Below are 17,625 nucleotides of genomic sequence, written 5' to 3' on the forward strand. Positions count from 1 at the left end.
CCAAAACACGAAGAAAGATCCAGATCCAAAACCAAAACACAAAACACGAAAAGTGGCCGGTGCACACCCCTAATATCAACTCTCTTGTTACTTATACATCTGGATGTGTGTTTTCTTTTATTATAGCAGAGACATTGATATAACAAGTAGGGTTTTTTTGTTCTTCTTGAGAAAATGTAATTACTGCCTCTAATAGGTGCCAAAAGTCGATAATAAAAACGTGTGTAGGTCTCTGTGTATTATTTTGGGAGGAATAGTGAAGGGTACGAACAAAGAAGTTTATGTTTATCACAGGACACAAGCACTGAGGACTAGACAGATCATGAGAAAGAGAAAAAAAACAAAGAAAACAAACAAAACACAACTGACCTTTCACCTACTTCTTCTGCAGAGACGCTATACAGCATACTTGCTGACAATCAGCTCCAGCCTTCCGGGAGGGAGCTGATTGTTGGCTAACAGCGGGGGGCGGGGCCGGTCAGGTTGTTTCTCATTGGGGGTGGAGCCGGGGGCGGGGCCGCATGATCGTGTCATCGTGGCTCCGCCCCCTCTTCACAATGCCGTTATTTTCGGTGTTGTGAAGCAGGGGGCGGGGCCACGATGACGCGATTCAGCGCAAATCGCGTCACCGGCCCCCCCTGCTGTGGGGGTTTCTAGTTGTTTCAGGGGGGAGGTAGGGAGGGTCAGAGACTTCCAGGAGGCTTGCCTGCCTTTCCGGGGGGCCGGGAGTGGCACCCGAAAATCGGGAGGCTCCAGGCCAAATCGGGAGGGTAGGCAAGCCTGGCTATACAGTAGGGAACTTCTCCTGGCCAACGCAGCAAAGCCAGAGCCCGCATTCCTGGCTGCATCCAGGAAGTGGCTTTTGCGCCAGGGCCGGTCACTAGAGTGTGACGTCAGGCCCCCGGCAACAGCAGTGTGAGAGAGTAGGTAAGGGGACCGGAGGGGAAAGAGGGGAGGAGATGCAAGGGGAGGAGGGCGGTCAGACCACCTCCTCATTCTGTGCTAAGGCCCACGGCAGTGTACTATAATGAGTCAGTCTGACTCATTTTTAGTACTACTGTCGGTGCCGCTGCTGGCACCATCATTACCGCGGACCCCGACCTGCACCACCGGACATTCCACGACTGATGCAGTGTGCGCTGCAGGCATGTTCGGGCACCGTCTGCCTGTGATGGACCATGCAGTGGCGGGGCCCGAACATGCCTGCGGTGCGCCCTGCATCACTGCAGCAGTAGAGCAGGTTTGTCTGTGGGCCCCTCCTAGAATCTTGGGGCCCGGTATGGCTAGTACCCCCCCTGTCGCCAGGCCTGGCTCCCTCCCAGGGGTATTCATCGTCGCTTTTAATTGAATTGCGGCCATAGTTTGTATTTGTTTTTCTCTGTCTAACAGTGTTATTATGTTTTATTATTTTTTTGAATATAAAATGCCATTCTGGAGGTGGTACAGAAAGGAAAAAGACACGTATACAACATCATAATATTTTCATCTACAAATTTGTACAATACGTCATGTTTTAATTTAAAAAGCATGCTTGAAAATCTCAGTACATCTTCATTATAGATAGAGATGTGCGGTTCGGTCTTACTGAAAACTGAACACTCCCGAACTTTGGGGTTCCGTATTGAATGGAGACCCGGCTCGGATTACTTTTGGGGTTCCTAGTTGAACCAAGTCCTGGCTCGGGTCTACTGTGCTTCAGAACTCAGATTTAAAAAAAAAAAAACAATCTCGGCTTTTGGAATGTGGGTCCAAATTACATGATTTTAGCTGTTTTTATCAATTTCAAGGGAATACTAAAGCAAAACCGAATTCAAACTAAAACTCTTGAGGGTGGTTTTGCAAAAACAATAACATTTGAGTGTGGCTTTGCCAAAACCAAAACACAGGGGACTGAGCACATCGCTGATTATGGACTAGAATAATCATGAATCAATTTATTGGAGATTAATGGAGGGTAATGGCGCATACGTCAGATTTCCCTTGTCGATTTGAACAATAACGACAATATATCGTTATCGTTCAAATTGACCAGTTTCTGGCCCCTTCAAATGACCAAACGATGGTCGATGCATAGGCACAGATGGTCGATATCGACCATCGCCCGTGCATGCAGGCCAACCTGTTCAATATCGACCAGGTTAGCTTGTCGATTGTTGATTGCAGGGTCGTTATAGTAGTTGGGGGGTTGATGCATGTGTTGGATGTTTGATATCGAACATCCAACACATGCAGGACGATCAGATAATGATCGTTATCTGATCGTCACCAAGTCTGACCGTGTGTACCCTCCATAACAACAACAACAAGTTACCATCTTACTTGGTGCGCAGGTACATGATTTCCTATTAATCACCCTCCATAACAAGCAGAGTCAGACTTGACCAATATGGTTCCGTAGGCAAGATTTTAGCTGGTCCTGGCCTGACAGCTGTAGGCGGAAGGGAAGTGTTACAGGAGCGGTGATAGTCATGCACACAACATTCTCTTTACCATTCCAAAGGTAATTAAGGTTAATGATTTGACTCATGATCGAAATACATGTGAGGAGTAGAAGGCTGGAAGGGGAGCCACGGAAAACAGGTCTTAAGTTTCTGATCCAAGTGGAGGAGGAAGTGTCTCAATAACCCTTGCAAGTTACCAATACAGATAATTCAACTATCATCTATGTCAGTAGGTGGTCAAAAAGCCTGTCTGTGACTATCAAATTCACCGGTTTTTATTTGTAGTTTTTCTGTGTAAGAAGGATTTTCAATGTTGTCCCAGTCTAGGAGGGAATTCCATAACTTCTGATCTATATTCATGGAGACATCCAGCCGTTTAAATATAATAACATACAGTATATAACAACTTCTTTAAAAATATTGTTAAGGAGGGAGGATTAGGATGCATCCATTGCTGTAAAAATGCACTTTAACAACTGCTGAGAGTATAAGATAAGCTTTCTGCTCCTTTTGTATGCTATGCCTTTGTGAGTATGCCATGAACTGCCCACTCTGGTGAAAGTGGAAAAAAGTTTAGTATTTCACCTGTACCAAACATTTTTGATTGCAGGACAACACCACGGACAGTCGCGCCCTGTGCAGGACGGGTGATTGAAGCCCCTTACTCACGACTGAAATGGGAGCATGGCCTAATTACCATAGGTCACATCCTCTAAATGCCACATGGCACGCCCCCTGTTAACATCAGGCTGGTGGAAAGTCAAGCACTACGTCATAGCTGGGCTGCCCCCAGCTCTCTTCCGGCCCATGGCATCCATTCCTTTTCTCCAGAGCCGGCACCGCCGCAAAGCTGTGGTGGTGGAGGTGCCCAACCTCCCGACTGCCCACGGGACACTTCGTCCCACAGGTGGAACAGCGGGGCAGTGGTCGAAAAATGGGACTGTCCCACTGAAATTGGGAATGGCTGGGAGGGGTGCACCCTCTATGGAGTGGTGCCCCTGTTCGAACTGCATTGGTCGAACATGCCTCGAGCTGGCCTACAAAGAGACCTATAGTTTAGCAGCTAAAGGGATATAATTTTGCTTATTTTGAAATAGATTACATCTAATCTGTTATTCCAATCCCAGATGGATAAGAATTGTTTTGCTTATGTAATGTTGAGTCTGAAGGAAGGCTAAAGTATGTAGATGTATATGTTCTAGTTTATGACTTGCTTGGGCATATGATACTGGTTTCTAGGAGTTAGAATAAGTAAGGGGTCTAAAATCATCAAACCTCAATTTGCTTTTTCTGAAAAAGGATATGAAGCTCATCCTATGTGTAAATTATTGTTCCCAGCAGAGAGAGGAACAGGGAAGGAATGTTATTAAGAGTTGAACGCCAATCAGTTTTGTGGCCGTATCTTACACGCTTGTGTACTGTACATGCTCCATAGCCATGCTTACACATACAGGGCCTGATTCAGAGCCGGACGCTCTGACAGAGCGCTTGCTCTGAATCAGGGCCGGCCCTCTGTTTTTTTTGAGCGGCCACCTGGCCGCTCGCATAGCTGTGGGTGACTATAGCAAGCGGCCATGATGATGGTCGCGATGGTCTTGACCATCGCGACCATCTGGCTTGTGACGAGACCCTTGTGGTAGGGTCTCGTTTCCGCAAGCCCCAGATTGCTTTTGGCTCTAACAGAGCCGAAAGCACTCCCACTGACATCACTTGTGATGTCAGTGGGTTTGGCCCCAGACGGTAGGCGTCCCCATGGGAATGCCCCCGTCTAGGCAGCCACACCCCCGGCCCGCCCACCAAAAGGGGCGTGTTGTCACTCAACATCGACAGCATGCCCCCTTTGGTACGAGACCCGGAGCGACAGTTTCCCCGTTGCTATCCGGGTCTCGCGCATGCGCACTGGGCCACCATTGACCTGCTTGCGAGCGCATAGCTGAATCAGGCCGACAGACTCGTATGCAGCTTAGTCACATCTCCACTTGTGGCTGAACTGGGTTCTAACTGGGCATTCACAACTAAGCTTTGTAAGAGCTGTCAAGGGACACGATGATGGAATTGCAGTCTATACAGATTTGTGCATATGGTAAACATGAATGTTTGCAGGTACATCTTTGGCTCCAAGCAGAGACGTGGTGCAAGTGTGCATTGATAATGATGATGACTATGAAACCAAGCAGATGGATACAGGCAAAATATTAATTTATTTTTGAACTCGCAATTCTACATTTGCCCCTAAGATTCCATTTGTTTCTTATTTTATGCCAAACTGACCATGTGGACATCAGCATAAAGTTCTCCAAAGCTAAGAGTAATATATCTCTCTTATGAGATGGGTAAAATACATACATATTTAGTAGAAATCATTGCCCCAATGAAGGAGTAGCATGTATCTTATATTGAGAACCAATTTTTTATATACTGTATCTACAGACAGATACTTTGTTCTGTAGCGTTGTATCTGAACAATGTATACCCCACTCTGTTTTATTTTTGTGAATGGAGATTTATCAAACCTTCTAAGAGGGACAAGTGGTAGTGTCACCGATAGCAACCAATCAGCTTTTAGCTGTCATCTATCTAGTACATTCTTTAAAATGAGAGCTAGATACAGATTGACTGTATTTTGTGCAATTACTATTTGTATTAGTGTTTTACATTTTAAAATTAGTAATATATGTGTTTTAAAAAATGTGGACCTACTTTTTTGATATGTCATTCTGATAGATTTATTTTTATCTGCTAATTGATAAGTAAAGTAATGTTGAACCTTTTGTTTATTGGCAGATCAGATCCTATACGTGTTGATATAGGTGCCAGCAGTGTGGGATGTTGGTGAGTCGACACAACAGATAACTTAAAGCAGCTTTAGGTTTATTAACTAGGTAGAACAGATTGCAGGATCACATAGGGTTAATGCTGATAAATACAACAAGTACACTGTAGGCATGTGTAACAGATACAGCCATGAACGTATGGGATAACGCAGGTGGTGTGTGGTGGACAAACGGGAGCACACACCTGTACATACTGCACATAGAACACTGTTGGCTGTGGAGTATGAACCCACTTGCATGTATAGCGGCGGTGACACAGTGGAATATGTAAGGGCGTCTGAATGGGGAGGCTCTCAGGGGCACATCCTTAATCTATGGAGGATGGAGCTGAAGACGTGCGGTAAAGCTGCACATGTGCAGTAGCGCATCGGGGTCCGGGTGTACAGTGACGCATCCTTGCCACTACAGGGTCCCTGCACTAAAGGGAGACAGGAGATAGGGCAGGGTGCTCTCCACTAACTGCGTCCTATATTTTTTGTACATGTATTTCCATTTTGAAAAAAGGGAATTAGAGAGGTTGGCATAGATGAGGAAGGGCAGAGAGTCTGCTTCATACAGGATAAGAAGACAGAAGGTGGTGCAGAGAGATGATCAGACAGACTGGCGCAGTCAAGGTACTGGCAAATAAGCTGGCACAGATGGGGTGGACAGAAGCTGGCACAGATAACGGATGGTGCAGATAGGTTTTTTAGGCAAAATATGGCACAGATTGGGACAGGCAGAGAGGTTGGCAAAGGCAGGGCAAGGGTGTAGAGACAGGTCCAGGGCAAGGGCAGAAAAGCTATTTTAGAAAAGGCAAAGAGAGAAAAAACTGGTGCAAACAGAATGGGCGGAGATGCTGGCACAGACAGTAATAGAGCAGAGAGGCTGGCATGGACAGGATAAGGGTAGAGAGTCTGTCAGACAAGGGATAGGCAGAGGATGGTGCAGAGGGCAATGTGAGAGACTGACACAGATAGGCTGTCACAGAATGGAGAGGAGCAGAGAGTCTGACGCAGACATGGCAATGGGAGAGAGACTGACCCAGATGTGATGGGCAGAGGCTGGCACAAATTGGAGAAGGGCAGAGGTACTGGCAAGTACAGGAAAAGGCACTGACCAGTTAAAGGTCAGAGAGACTGGCACAGACCGGACGAGGACAGAGGATAGCAAAGACAGAAGTATAAACTGGCACAGACAGGTGGGCAAGTGAGGGTGGTGCAGATGTGGTGGGTAAGCGAGGCTAGTACAGACAAGGTAAGTGCTGTTTGCCCTCCAGTCCTTTCTTTTCATTTTGAAGGGGAAAAAGACCTTCTTCTTAAATGTTGCAGCCCAGTGGAGGAAGAGGAGAGGTGCAGTCAGGGGCCCAGCACAAATGTTGTGGGACTGGCAGACTCCTGGTCCCGCCAGAAGAAATATGGCACCAGCAGAATTTAGCCAAGCTTGCCATCACCTAGTTCATTTTACTTCATTTAAAAAAAATTGCAACTACTGCCTTGATAACAAGTGCCACAGCCATCATAGAGAAGGGGGTGAAGCCCATTTTCACTTTCTCTGTTTGGCCAGCACTGTCATACAATCAACAGAACACAACAAGCAGCATCTCAAACCCCCCTTTCTTTAGGGCACATGAGACACTATCCCAGAGTGCAATAAGTCTAGAGTGACCATATGCATTGTACTATCATTATTGCAAGGTTGTGAGAATATTTTTATACTTTGTAGCTGTGAGATGAAGCATTATCCCACAGCTACATAGTAAGGTGCTTAACAATTGTATTAAAGCACCATTGAATTTGATAGTTACAGATGGTATCCACCAACTCTAAACAGCCTTCCTCAAAATAACATTAAGGCAGTGGCCTTAATATTATTTTGAGGCAGGCTGTGTTAGAGTTGTCCCCACCTCTGTGGGCACCCAAGCCCCATCTTGTAAATGGCATCACACATCTAGCATTGCACCATCTTCACCTGCTACTTATCTCAGTAGCCAGGAGAGAGGCATCAAGTGAGATGCTTGGCTGTTACAGATCATCACACACATTGAGGAGCAGCAGCTGGCAGCTACACAGGGAAGGTGCTGGCTGCTTCTCCTTCATGTCAGTGTTCAAGAGCTCTGTGTGGGGGTGCTGTGGGGATGCTGTAAGTTAGAGCATCCCCACAGCACCCCCACAAGGAGCTCTTGAACACTAACCATTAGTTCCCGAGGCAATCGCTTAAGTTAGCCTAATAGTAGCACCACCCCTAGGTTGTGTTACACACTTTTCAAAGAGATTTCAGTTTACCAACTGCTCACACCATAAAGCCATTTTAATATCTTGCATGTATAATAAAACTAGGCACATTTAAGATCACATACTGGAAATATAACATACTAAAAATCAAGATAGCCCCTAATCTGCATGCTGTTAGGAAAATATTACTCCTGCACAAAAAAATCAATTACTATATAATTTAGTTATTAATGACCCCTACGACCTTACAAAATAGTATGCAATTCAGGGGGAGTTATTGAACCAAAAAGTGAAAATATGTAGTAACCCAATACAACTGCTCATCAACTTATTGCTGCAAGCAACAGAGACTAGGGGTTCTATTTAATAAGCAGTGTTAGGAGACAGAGTGAAAAGTGATAAGAAAGTGATAAGGTGCCAGCCAATCAGCACCCAACTGTCATTTTTCAAGCACAGCCTGTGAGATGACAATTGGGAGCTGATTGGCTGGCACCTTATCACTTTCTTATCACTTTTCACTCTGTCTCCTAACACTGCTTAGTAAATAGACCACTGAGACTCATAGGCCGCGATGCAAATCAGCATGCTGTTAAGTCGGAGAATGCTGGTTCTCGCGACTTAACCCGGGCATTTAGTCGTGAGAACCAGCATTGTCCGACTAAAGTGCTGGCCATGTGGCTGTAGCACCACGCTAAGCTGGCACACTGCTTAGTAAATAGACCCCTAAATAAGCAACATGATACCCTTCAAGGGCCACATTAAGTGGCCTTCTAATGCTCAAAAGGGCCAAACATACTTAATCTCGGTAATAAATTCAAACAATGCATTTAATAAAGAAAAAGACACCTATCTGAAATGACATATCAGCAGGCATTTTAAACAAGCATTACAAGATATGACAAACAACTCTAACAATAAAGTAAGGAAGAGTTGGGTGCCGCAAATTAATGGCTCAGATGGCTGTCATGTGCGGTAGTCACTGGTTTGCTCTCTGTATTATGTGGCCATCACCGGGATGCTGTCTGTATTGTATGGTGGTCACTGGGATGCTCTCTGTATTCTATGGTCACTGGATGTTCTCTGTATTGTATCGCAGTCATTCAGAGTCTATCAAAGGCAGCAATTGTACGTGAAAGAGATATACACAATTATAAAGTATATACAGTGCTTAGTTCTTGAGTATGTAAACTGTTTCATGTTAAAGACAGGATATGTAGCAGGAAATATGTACAATAGCCCACCTCCAGGCTATGAGTCCCTTATTTGTTGATGGTCCACAATGAAAGTATATTTCAGCCATAATTCAAAACAACTATTATGACTTCATCTTCATGCAATTTCAGAGTCAAAAGATTAGAGGCATTATTGGATTGTTGCAGTGTCACACTTTCTGTATCTTGGAGAGTGTGATTGTTTTGTGTATGTGGTGAACTGTTGAAGGTGCTAAAATAACGATGATGAGGAATGCAGTCTCTCTTTTTGCATCTTCTGATATGTGTACTCTGAAGGGAAACCTCTTTCACAGGCATATACCAGTCATGCGAGATTTGCCTGCTGAATGCAATTATATGGCTGCCACTGAACTGTGCCTCCTTCTTCCATATTAACCGCTATATTAAAATCTTCCCTTGCCTGGGGTCACCTGTGAGCTACAGTTGAGTCTGTATAATTGACAACTGGTTATGTTTTTGTCCAGAAATAAAATAATTTAAACAGTACTACATTAAATGAAAACACTATGCACTTTTTTATAATGATTCTGGTCTGGTAATGCTATCTGAACATGTGTTATCAATTTGATATATAGGATGAGCTAACGGGAATTATCTTTGGGGGTACCCCTTTAATATATATAGCAAAGTTAATAATAAAAAGCCCTTTTGCTGGCCAATGGGCTTCTTGTACTTTGATAAATCAACACCTGTGTTCTATACAAAAAAAGAAATCACCTTTTAAAGGATGGGCCCTTAGTTGTTCCCCAAGCTATAATTTACCAGTCAGCCCTGCCACTTGGAATAGGGATCACTGATATTAATAGTAATAATAATAATAATAAGAAGAAGAAGAAGAATATTAACATCATCTTAGGTTTGTAAGGTACACAGTGCAGACAGGTATGGGAAAACATGACATATATTAAATAGGGACATGCCAGGTCAACTAAAAAATGCAGACATGAAACAAAGGGTCGGACGGGCCCTGCTCATTAGAGAACTTGCATTCTAATACAGGAAACAATATTTTTTAGAAAAATAAAAATAATCACATATACATTATGGACCTCATTCAGAGCCGGTCGCATAGAGCGTGCGGTCGGTCTGAATGAGGGGAGGATGTCTTGAATTTTCAAGACATCCTCCTTTGCAGTGGTAAGGCTGTGGGTTAACACCCACAGCCTTACGACCGCCTAAGGTGATGGTCGCGATGGTCAAGACCATCGCGACCATCAGGGCTTACGACGAGACCCTAGGGTAGGGTCTCCCTTGTCGTAAGCCCCGGAGAGCTTTCGGCTCTGTCTGAGCCAGAAGCTCTCCACTGACATCACCATGGGAACGCCCCGTTTGGGCTGCCATCCCCGCGGCCCGCCTTCCAAACGGGGCGAGCTGTCAATCAACATCGACAGCTCGCCCCCTTTGGATCGAGACCCGCTACGACCGGCGCTGTCGGTCGTAGCGGGTCTCACGCATGCGCACGACAGCGCCGGCGCCGTCGTGCGCATGCTCTGTGGGGGCCATCGACCCGGCCCGAGCGCATCGGCGCTAATGATCGGGTCTGAATGACCCCCTATATCTTTATATTTTGTTTTTCTCCTGAGGAATCTGTTTAGAGTCCCTGATTCAGCAGAGGACGCACCAGCTATCGCAGCTACTAATATGGCAGCAGCTGCGAAAGCTCTAATATGGTAATGCAACGCAACATCGGATCATCTGCATGTCCATCGGCTGGCTAAGTGACCCATGAGGTCATGCAAGCCGGCCGCCACATATGCTAAAGAGGCCAGGAAATCTATGTCAGCTGACGGAGATCCTGGCCTCTTTACTCCCCCCCCAAACAGCAGCCAAACACCTCAATTTTTGGAAGTGGAGGCTGTCGCTTTTCCCTTCCTGCCCCGAAATGACAGCAGACTGTCAATCACTGACAGTCTACTGCCGAACTGCGAGCAATATCGCTGACCTGTACTGCACATGCGCGGTACGGGTCCGGCGCAGATTCCTGAACATCGGGAATCTGTGTAAAATGCTTCCCTGCATACTGTGCTGAATCAGGCCCAGAGTTTGCATTTAAAAGAATGATGTCACTTACACTGAATTTATCCATGTCTGATTGCTGTGTATTTTTTTATGCAAGCGCCACTAATTAATGGACAGCATGGTGTATTTGGTCAGAATACCTACCCTGTAGGCAGAACTATTTTGGCTCAAACAAAAATCCTATTAATAGTAGCATTATACTGTCTGTGATAGCAACATAACAAAACTAACTTAGCCTAATGTTTCTTTCTTCAGTTATTTCCTCTTCTACACTATGTAGACACAGTTATTGGACACAGACAGCAAATAGAAAACAAGATTTATTTGACATCAGTACTTTGTAGGTCCACCATGCGCACCCTTCATGGCAAATTGTCCACAAGTTCCTGGATAACAGCAGGCGGTATGTTTTGCCATCCGCCATAAGTACAGTGATCAACTGTGACACTGAAGAAGGTTGAGTCGGCCTAGAATGCACCCATCGCTCCAATGTGTCCCAGAAGTTCTCAATGGGGTTAAGATCTGGATTCTGAGTTGGCCAGTCCATCCGAATTTTCTGTATACCAGTCCAGCGTTGCCCTGGGAACATGACAGGTGGCATTGTTGTGCTGATAAAAACATTTGTTGTTTTCATAGAACTGCAAGTGCATGGGCCTCCCTACAAAGTGTTGTTGCTGAAACCGCCACATTAGTGGCCATTTGGAACTCGGTGTCCAATCACATTTGTCTACATAGTGTACTGTTTATTGCCCCATTCCTTTCCAGTGCTGTATGTTACCAGTAGCACAAATAAGAAAATAGGTTTTCAATTAAAGAAATTATCGCACACATGGAAAAAATTTAAGTAATCAGAAAAACTGTAATGTATTTCTTTATGCAGATTGTACACAGATGTAAATTCAGCGTATCGGCACCAAAACCGGACCCTGCTGTGTTTACAATAACAAAACAAACCACAACTGCATAAGTTGGATCTGTCTCATTGACATACATTTGTTTTATATTTGGCTTGTTATCCATCTAGCTTTTCATGTGGACACACCACATTCATTTCAAATTAAAATGCTGTTGTGCAAAGAAGTCCTAAATATTGTTTATTTCACATACTGCTGTACTTGATTAAATATTATAAAAAGTCCTGATAATGCTCCATTGATCTTAAACTTCATTAGTTCCTTTGGGACTGTAAGATGGTTCCTTACTATTAGCTATTAGTTAACCTTCTATGTTACAGAAAATCCTTGAAAGATCAGCAACAATGTTTTATATGTAATTGTGGCTATGGTAGCGCATATTAACTTGATCTGGGATGATGTAGAGAGGGAAGAACTTCTCTTTCTCTGGGCTTTAAGTTATATTATGGTTTATCTGGTTACTTTTTAGACCTGCCCTAGCTAACTTGGCTTTGCTTTGTTCACATTTAGAACTAGTATCTGCTATAGTAACTAACCTGCTTTAGATGAAGTAAGTGCCTATTCTTTGGCAATGAAAAAGGAAAGTGATCAATGAACTAAAACAATGCAGTTGAGCTGTAGACTGCTTATACTGTCCTACGTCAATCTAAGGGAACCACAGTGAAATAAATCATTTATTATCCCTTCTTGCTTCAAAGGCACAGATCAGATGGAGAAATATTTTTTTTTTAGTGTTTGTAACTTGTAAATGAACGAGAAAGAAAACTGAAAGGCTACTAGTCATATATGGCTTTGTAATCTTCTAACAATTATCAAAGCAATAATGTGGAACACACAGCCACGGTCTCAGAATTTTGACATGAGGGAAGAGGAACCACTCAGTGTCAATATTAGATGCCATTGGACAAAAATATATAGCTTGTAAGCCTCTTACATATGACATGGTCTCAGGTCTTGGTACCGATTTCCCATGTAATTGTGGACTGGTCTTGTTCATAGAAAACAGGTTTCTACAGCAAATTGCTGTTTATTGCTGGATTACTTATATGAGTTTGGCAAACGCAGGATTTCTAGAGGGGGGTTTCCAAATGCTTGATTTTAGAGTGAGAGTGGCCTGTCCATGAAGAGGGCATAATTAGCACTTATCCAGCTTTAATATGTTACATACAAAGTATATTGTGTTGCATAATTCCAGCATATACAGGACTAGCGATCACAGTGAGCCATTAGATGCGGCAGTAGGTCCATCCTGTCTGAGCAGAATGTTTTTTTCAGATGTGGGCATCATTCCAGAGCATTGGAGCAAGTCCGGGAGTCTGGGCGGCAGAAGAACCTAGCACTGCCCTGGACATATATGTACATATTGGTCTCCTTATGTACTGGATAGTGTATTATTATACAGTATTAATTATTAACCCTGTTGATGGTCTATAGCATTGCACCCCTAACAGTGCATGTTTTCCACATCTCCTAGTTGGTGCACAGGTTTATTTATTACTGGCTGACACATTTTAAAAGTTTGAAAGTTGGTGCTAATCATTTCATTTGTGATACTGAGAAGAACATGCAGCACTAGTAACATTCTATTATATTACTATTTCTATTGTGGTCATGGTGTGTGCTGGGGAGGGGGGTTTCCAGGCAGACGGAAACCCCCCCTGCGTTTGCCTATGTGATTGGTTTGTTTCCAGCACCCTTCTTCTGGGAGTGAAATGACATAATAAATACAAAGCACTGTCAATAATTACAACACACAATTTTCATCCTCTGTACAAATTTGGTCATTGCTGACTGTTGGCTCAGAGCTCATATTGGAAATTGTCACTGTAGGAACTGGGGCATTGTTAGCAGTGGACTCAGGTGTGGAGTTATTTGTATCATCTGTGTGAAAACATGGGGAACATGCTGTGTCCAGACATGGCAAGCTGATTTCTTGAATTTGCTTGAGGTGGTTTTCATCAGAAACATCTGGAGAAGACGAGTCAGTCTTCAGAAGCTCATTGTCCTGGCAGGCCATGTGGCAATGATCACATTTGTCATCTGTCTGGAGTTTCAAGAAGTCAGGTAGAACAAGGTGCTGCTTACACAGAAGCCCACGCTGGTCATCTGCCCGGCTGCACTGGACTCTATTTAGCATCTCTACCAATCCTATGGGAAATGAAATACCAGTAACAAGTTCAGTTTTGGTTGGCTAAGGTGTAGTAGTATCAGTAGGAGCTCCAGAGGTAGTGCTGCAGCGCAGTCCAAAATTGAAATATGGGAGCCACACCGACTGGCAGTGAGTTGCGGCCAGCGATGTTTGGCAGCATTTGGGGTGACAGTTGGTGTGGCTCCCCTATTTGAATTGAGACAGCCCCACCTCTGGGGCCACCACTGAGTAGTATTATATCCCCAGATGTCCTGAGAACTAGTAACAGCATTTCAATCCTACAGTGCATCAGATCCAAAAATGTTGTCCTAAATTATTCTTTAATCACCTTATAATATTTTAATCCATAAAGTAATCATTTTAAACATACCTTCAATGTCATAGTTGTGCGGATAAACTTTGTGTTTGCCTTGTGGATGTCTATTAGGCCTGTTCGCCAGTGAGCCGTCAATAGCACTAATAGACTTCGTTTGTGTCTGATGCTGAAAGTCTAAACTTGGCATATGTTCTCCAGGTTTTTCATTCACAGGTTCTTTCTGTATAAATGTAATCAGTAGTTGACTTTAGTTTGGAATAAACTATTGAAGATCAATATCTAATGGATCTCCGCTGTTATTAATAACCAGGTTTCCTGATTTTGTTAGCAATATATGTGCAAAGTAGCTATGAATTTTTGTTGTTATGGACGGGTATGTGCTCCAACCATACTTTTCCCATTTACCCACCCCTCCTGGGAAACGTTCAGGATCCCAACAGCTGGGAATACGATATTCACAATGCTGACTCCAGAATCCCGACACTTAATCGGAATACTGGCGCCGGCATCCCGAGATCCTGACCGCCGGGATCCTGAAGGTAAGCAGCAGGGTTAGGGGTTAGGCACTAGGGGCACTAAGGGCACTAAGGGCAGAGGGTTAGGTTTAGGCACCAGGGAGAGGGAGGTTAGGGTGAGGCACTAGGGGGGGTTAGGGTTAGGCACCGGGGAGGGAACGTTAGAGGCAGGGATAGGGGTTAGGCACTAGGGGGAGGGTTAGGATTAGGCACTAAGGGCAGAGGGTTAGGTTTAGGCACCGGTGAGGGGGAGGTTAGGGTTAGGCACTAGGGGGGGATGTTAGGGTTAGGCACCAGGGAGGAAAGGTTAGAGGCAGGGATAGGGGTTAGGTTAGCATACTCACCTCTCCTGGTTGGGATGCCGGCATCAGGATTCTGACCGCTGGGATCCCGAGTACCGGCATCCCATACCCAACCCCTCCATTGTGGAAACACAAAATAGATAATAGTGTGAATAAAAATGTTTTTAGGTTATTTTGAAAGTGGATCAATCTGCAAGGACTTTAAATGTGTAGCTGGCTGGAAGTGGTGTTAAATTATTTTTGAAAGGGACTGCTTCTGAATATCAAATTCTAAAGTAAAAACAAATTGTACAAGTCACAAATCTAATGTTACTGTTGAAAAATAGTTATGTTTGCAAAAAACCATGGCAAATTAAAAGTCTGATATAAACGGTTACATAACACTGCACAATTATAATAACATTTACACAAAAACTGAATCGTTTGCAAAGTGGCAAATTCCTGCTGTGGATGATGGGGGACGAAAGGTACTATGTGCACAGTCTATGACTGTAGACCACTGTATTTAAAATTACTAAAGTAATACATATAGCAGCCCCAAAGAAACCTTACTTCCTTAGCCTGGTAATATGTAAATGAGATGTACATACCATGGAAGAAAATAACAAACATTAGATTTAATGTGAGAGTGTGTTGGGCAATAGGCAGCGATTTATCCTTTTTACCTTCATAACGCATTTGTTTGGGGAGGGGGGAGAGCAGCAAATAAGGCTTCATTATTAAAATAACATATTTTTTGAGGAATATAAAAGAAACATTGAGTGACAGACACCATATGATGTCATAACCGGTTTACTAGCATAAGCCTGATTTCCTAATCAATTATAGGCTTGTCCAGTGACTAGCATATACAGTCTTAAGTGCATGTTTTAAAACAATAAAGGCCATTATTTTAAAATCCCCATTTCCAGAACAATAAGGCATTTCTGTTATGAGTCATACTGCATTTATGAGGCTCACTGTACTTTACCTTAGTTTGCGGTTCAGCTGTATTTCCTTCAGTGCTTGTAATATCTTTCATCTCTGCATGTTAAAGGAAAAGAAGATTACCTGCCTTTATCAACAGCAGTGATTTCCTAAATTATGTATGTGTAGCGATTCTTAACCAATTGCTATGAGCTTGCTGGTTGTAACACTTGGCTAAAAAATATCGCAATCTTTTTTTTCCCCCAAAACAATTTTTTTATTGTATATAATATAATCAAACAGTACTAATAGTAAAGAAATTACAGGCAGGTAAAATGTATAGAGCTTTTAGAGTTGAATCAAGAAAATATTATTATGGATGCCTAAGATCAAGATTAAGGACTGAATAATTTAATAGTCTAACCCAGTGGTTCCCAAACTTTTTTGAATCATGGCACCCTAGAGAATCAGCATTGTTTTCACGGTGCCCCTAGGCCAAAAGTTTCTTATTAAAAAATTCAGAAATGAATGTAGTAAGCAGTAAAGTGAAGTAAATTGTGCTGACCTGTCAGACTTAAGGAGCGTACACACTAGACGATATGCTCCCTGAGCGATATCGTCTAGTGTGTCCCTAGCAGGGTGTGCTCAATGTCGTTCATGACATTGAGCACACCCGCTGAACGATATAATTAACTATATCGTTCAGCGCCCGGCTCTCTCAACATGCAGCAACCTGACGATATCGTCAGGTTGGCCTGCATGTTTACCCGATGAACGACCCACGGGAATGCGCATCGCCGTTATCGTTCATCGTTTTGGTGTAAAAAATGGACAATATAGTGAATGACTGAACGATATCGTTATCGTTCATTCGTCCACTTTATCGCCCAGTGTGTACGCAGCTTTAGGCTCAGTTATGTGGTGGTGGACAGGTTTGTGCCTTTGTTTGTCAACATATTTATATTACATTGACTATAAATAATTTTATTTGGTGCTGGACCACTAACCTGAGGCACCCCTGCAAGTGTCCCGAGTCACCCCAGGGTGCCACGGTGCACAGTTTGGGAACCACTGGTCTAACCTATCGGACATATGGTGGCAAACAGGAAAATAGAGTGACACAGACAATGCAGTAATTATACTGAGATGAAAGGAATAGAGTAAAGAAAATAGAAGAAAGGGGTGAAGAAGGGCAGGGGGCAAAGGAAACACACTCTTCATGGTCAGGATAAAAGTCACAACTGGAGATCCTGGAGGAGATGGGGGAAGTGAAACCTGAAATTATGAGGAGTAAAGTGATCTGGGAGAATCATCGCCTCACCAGATGCAGAAGGCACCAGTCTGTGGACTCAAATACTTTCATAATCCATCCTTGAGTGTCAGCTGATAAGAATTACGAAAACTATTGGTTGTATGAAAAAAAGCAGATGACTCCATTTACTAAGTCTAATTGTGCAATTTCAGAAGTTCAAATGTAAGCATTGAGCAGGGGGAAGGGCTGCGTTGATATGACTGACTGCTCCATGCCCCCGCATATCACTGTGCCTGCTCCTGCCCTTTGTGAACTCCCAGAGGGCATTATTAAGAAGTAAACCCTATAAGGCAAATATGAACTATCCTAGCACCAATTAAGGAGGTGAATGGTCTTACCAGTAAGGGTTTGCTGCAACACCAGCGTCTGTCCTGCCACCTGATTCACAGAGTTGCTTTGGTCTAAAGCATGTGACTCCCCCATCTGTTTAAAAAGAAAATAAGTTGCAAAAACTTAGATGCACCTTTAGATT

At 43.6% G+C, this 17,625-nt stretch overlaps 1 protein-coding gene across 1 annotated transcript in view; it reads right to left on the reverse strand.

The window, feature by feature from the left end:
• Positions 1–13,186: 13,186 nt before the first annotated feature.
• RGS14 (regulator of G protein signaling 14) overlaps positions 13,187–17,625 on the reverse strand; it is a 100,757-nt gene continuing 96,318 nt past the window's right edge. Inside the window, exons 13-16 of the mRNA XM_088475818.1 lie at positions 17,492–17,576; positions 15,906–15,958; positions 14,173–14,338; positions 13,187–13,801 (exon numbers count right to left, since the gene is read on the reverse strand). Of these exons, the coding sequence (XP_088331944.1) occupies positions 13,398–13,801; positions 14,173–14,338; positions 15,906–15,958; positions 17,492–17,576 (708 nt within the window). The 3' untranslated portion in view covers positions 13,187–13,397. The remainder of the gene's footprint in view (positions 13,802–14,172; positions 14,339–15,905; positions 15,959–17,491; positions 17,577–17,625) is intronic.

Source organism: Taudactylus pleione, unplaced genomic scaffold (genome assembly GCF_031769625.1).
Source record: "Taudactylus pleione unplaced genomic scaffold, aTauple2 ptg000178l, whole genome shotgun sequence".
Taxonomy (NCBI): Eukaryota; Metazoa; Chordata; class Amphibia; order Anura; family Myobatrachidae; genus Taudactylus; species Taudactylus pleione.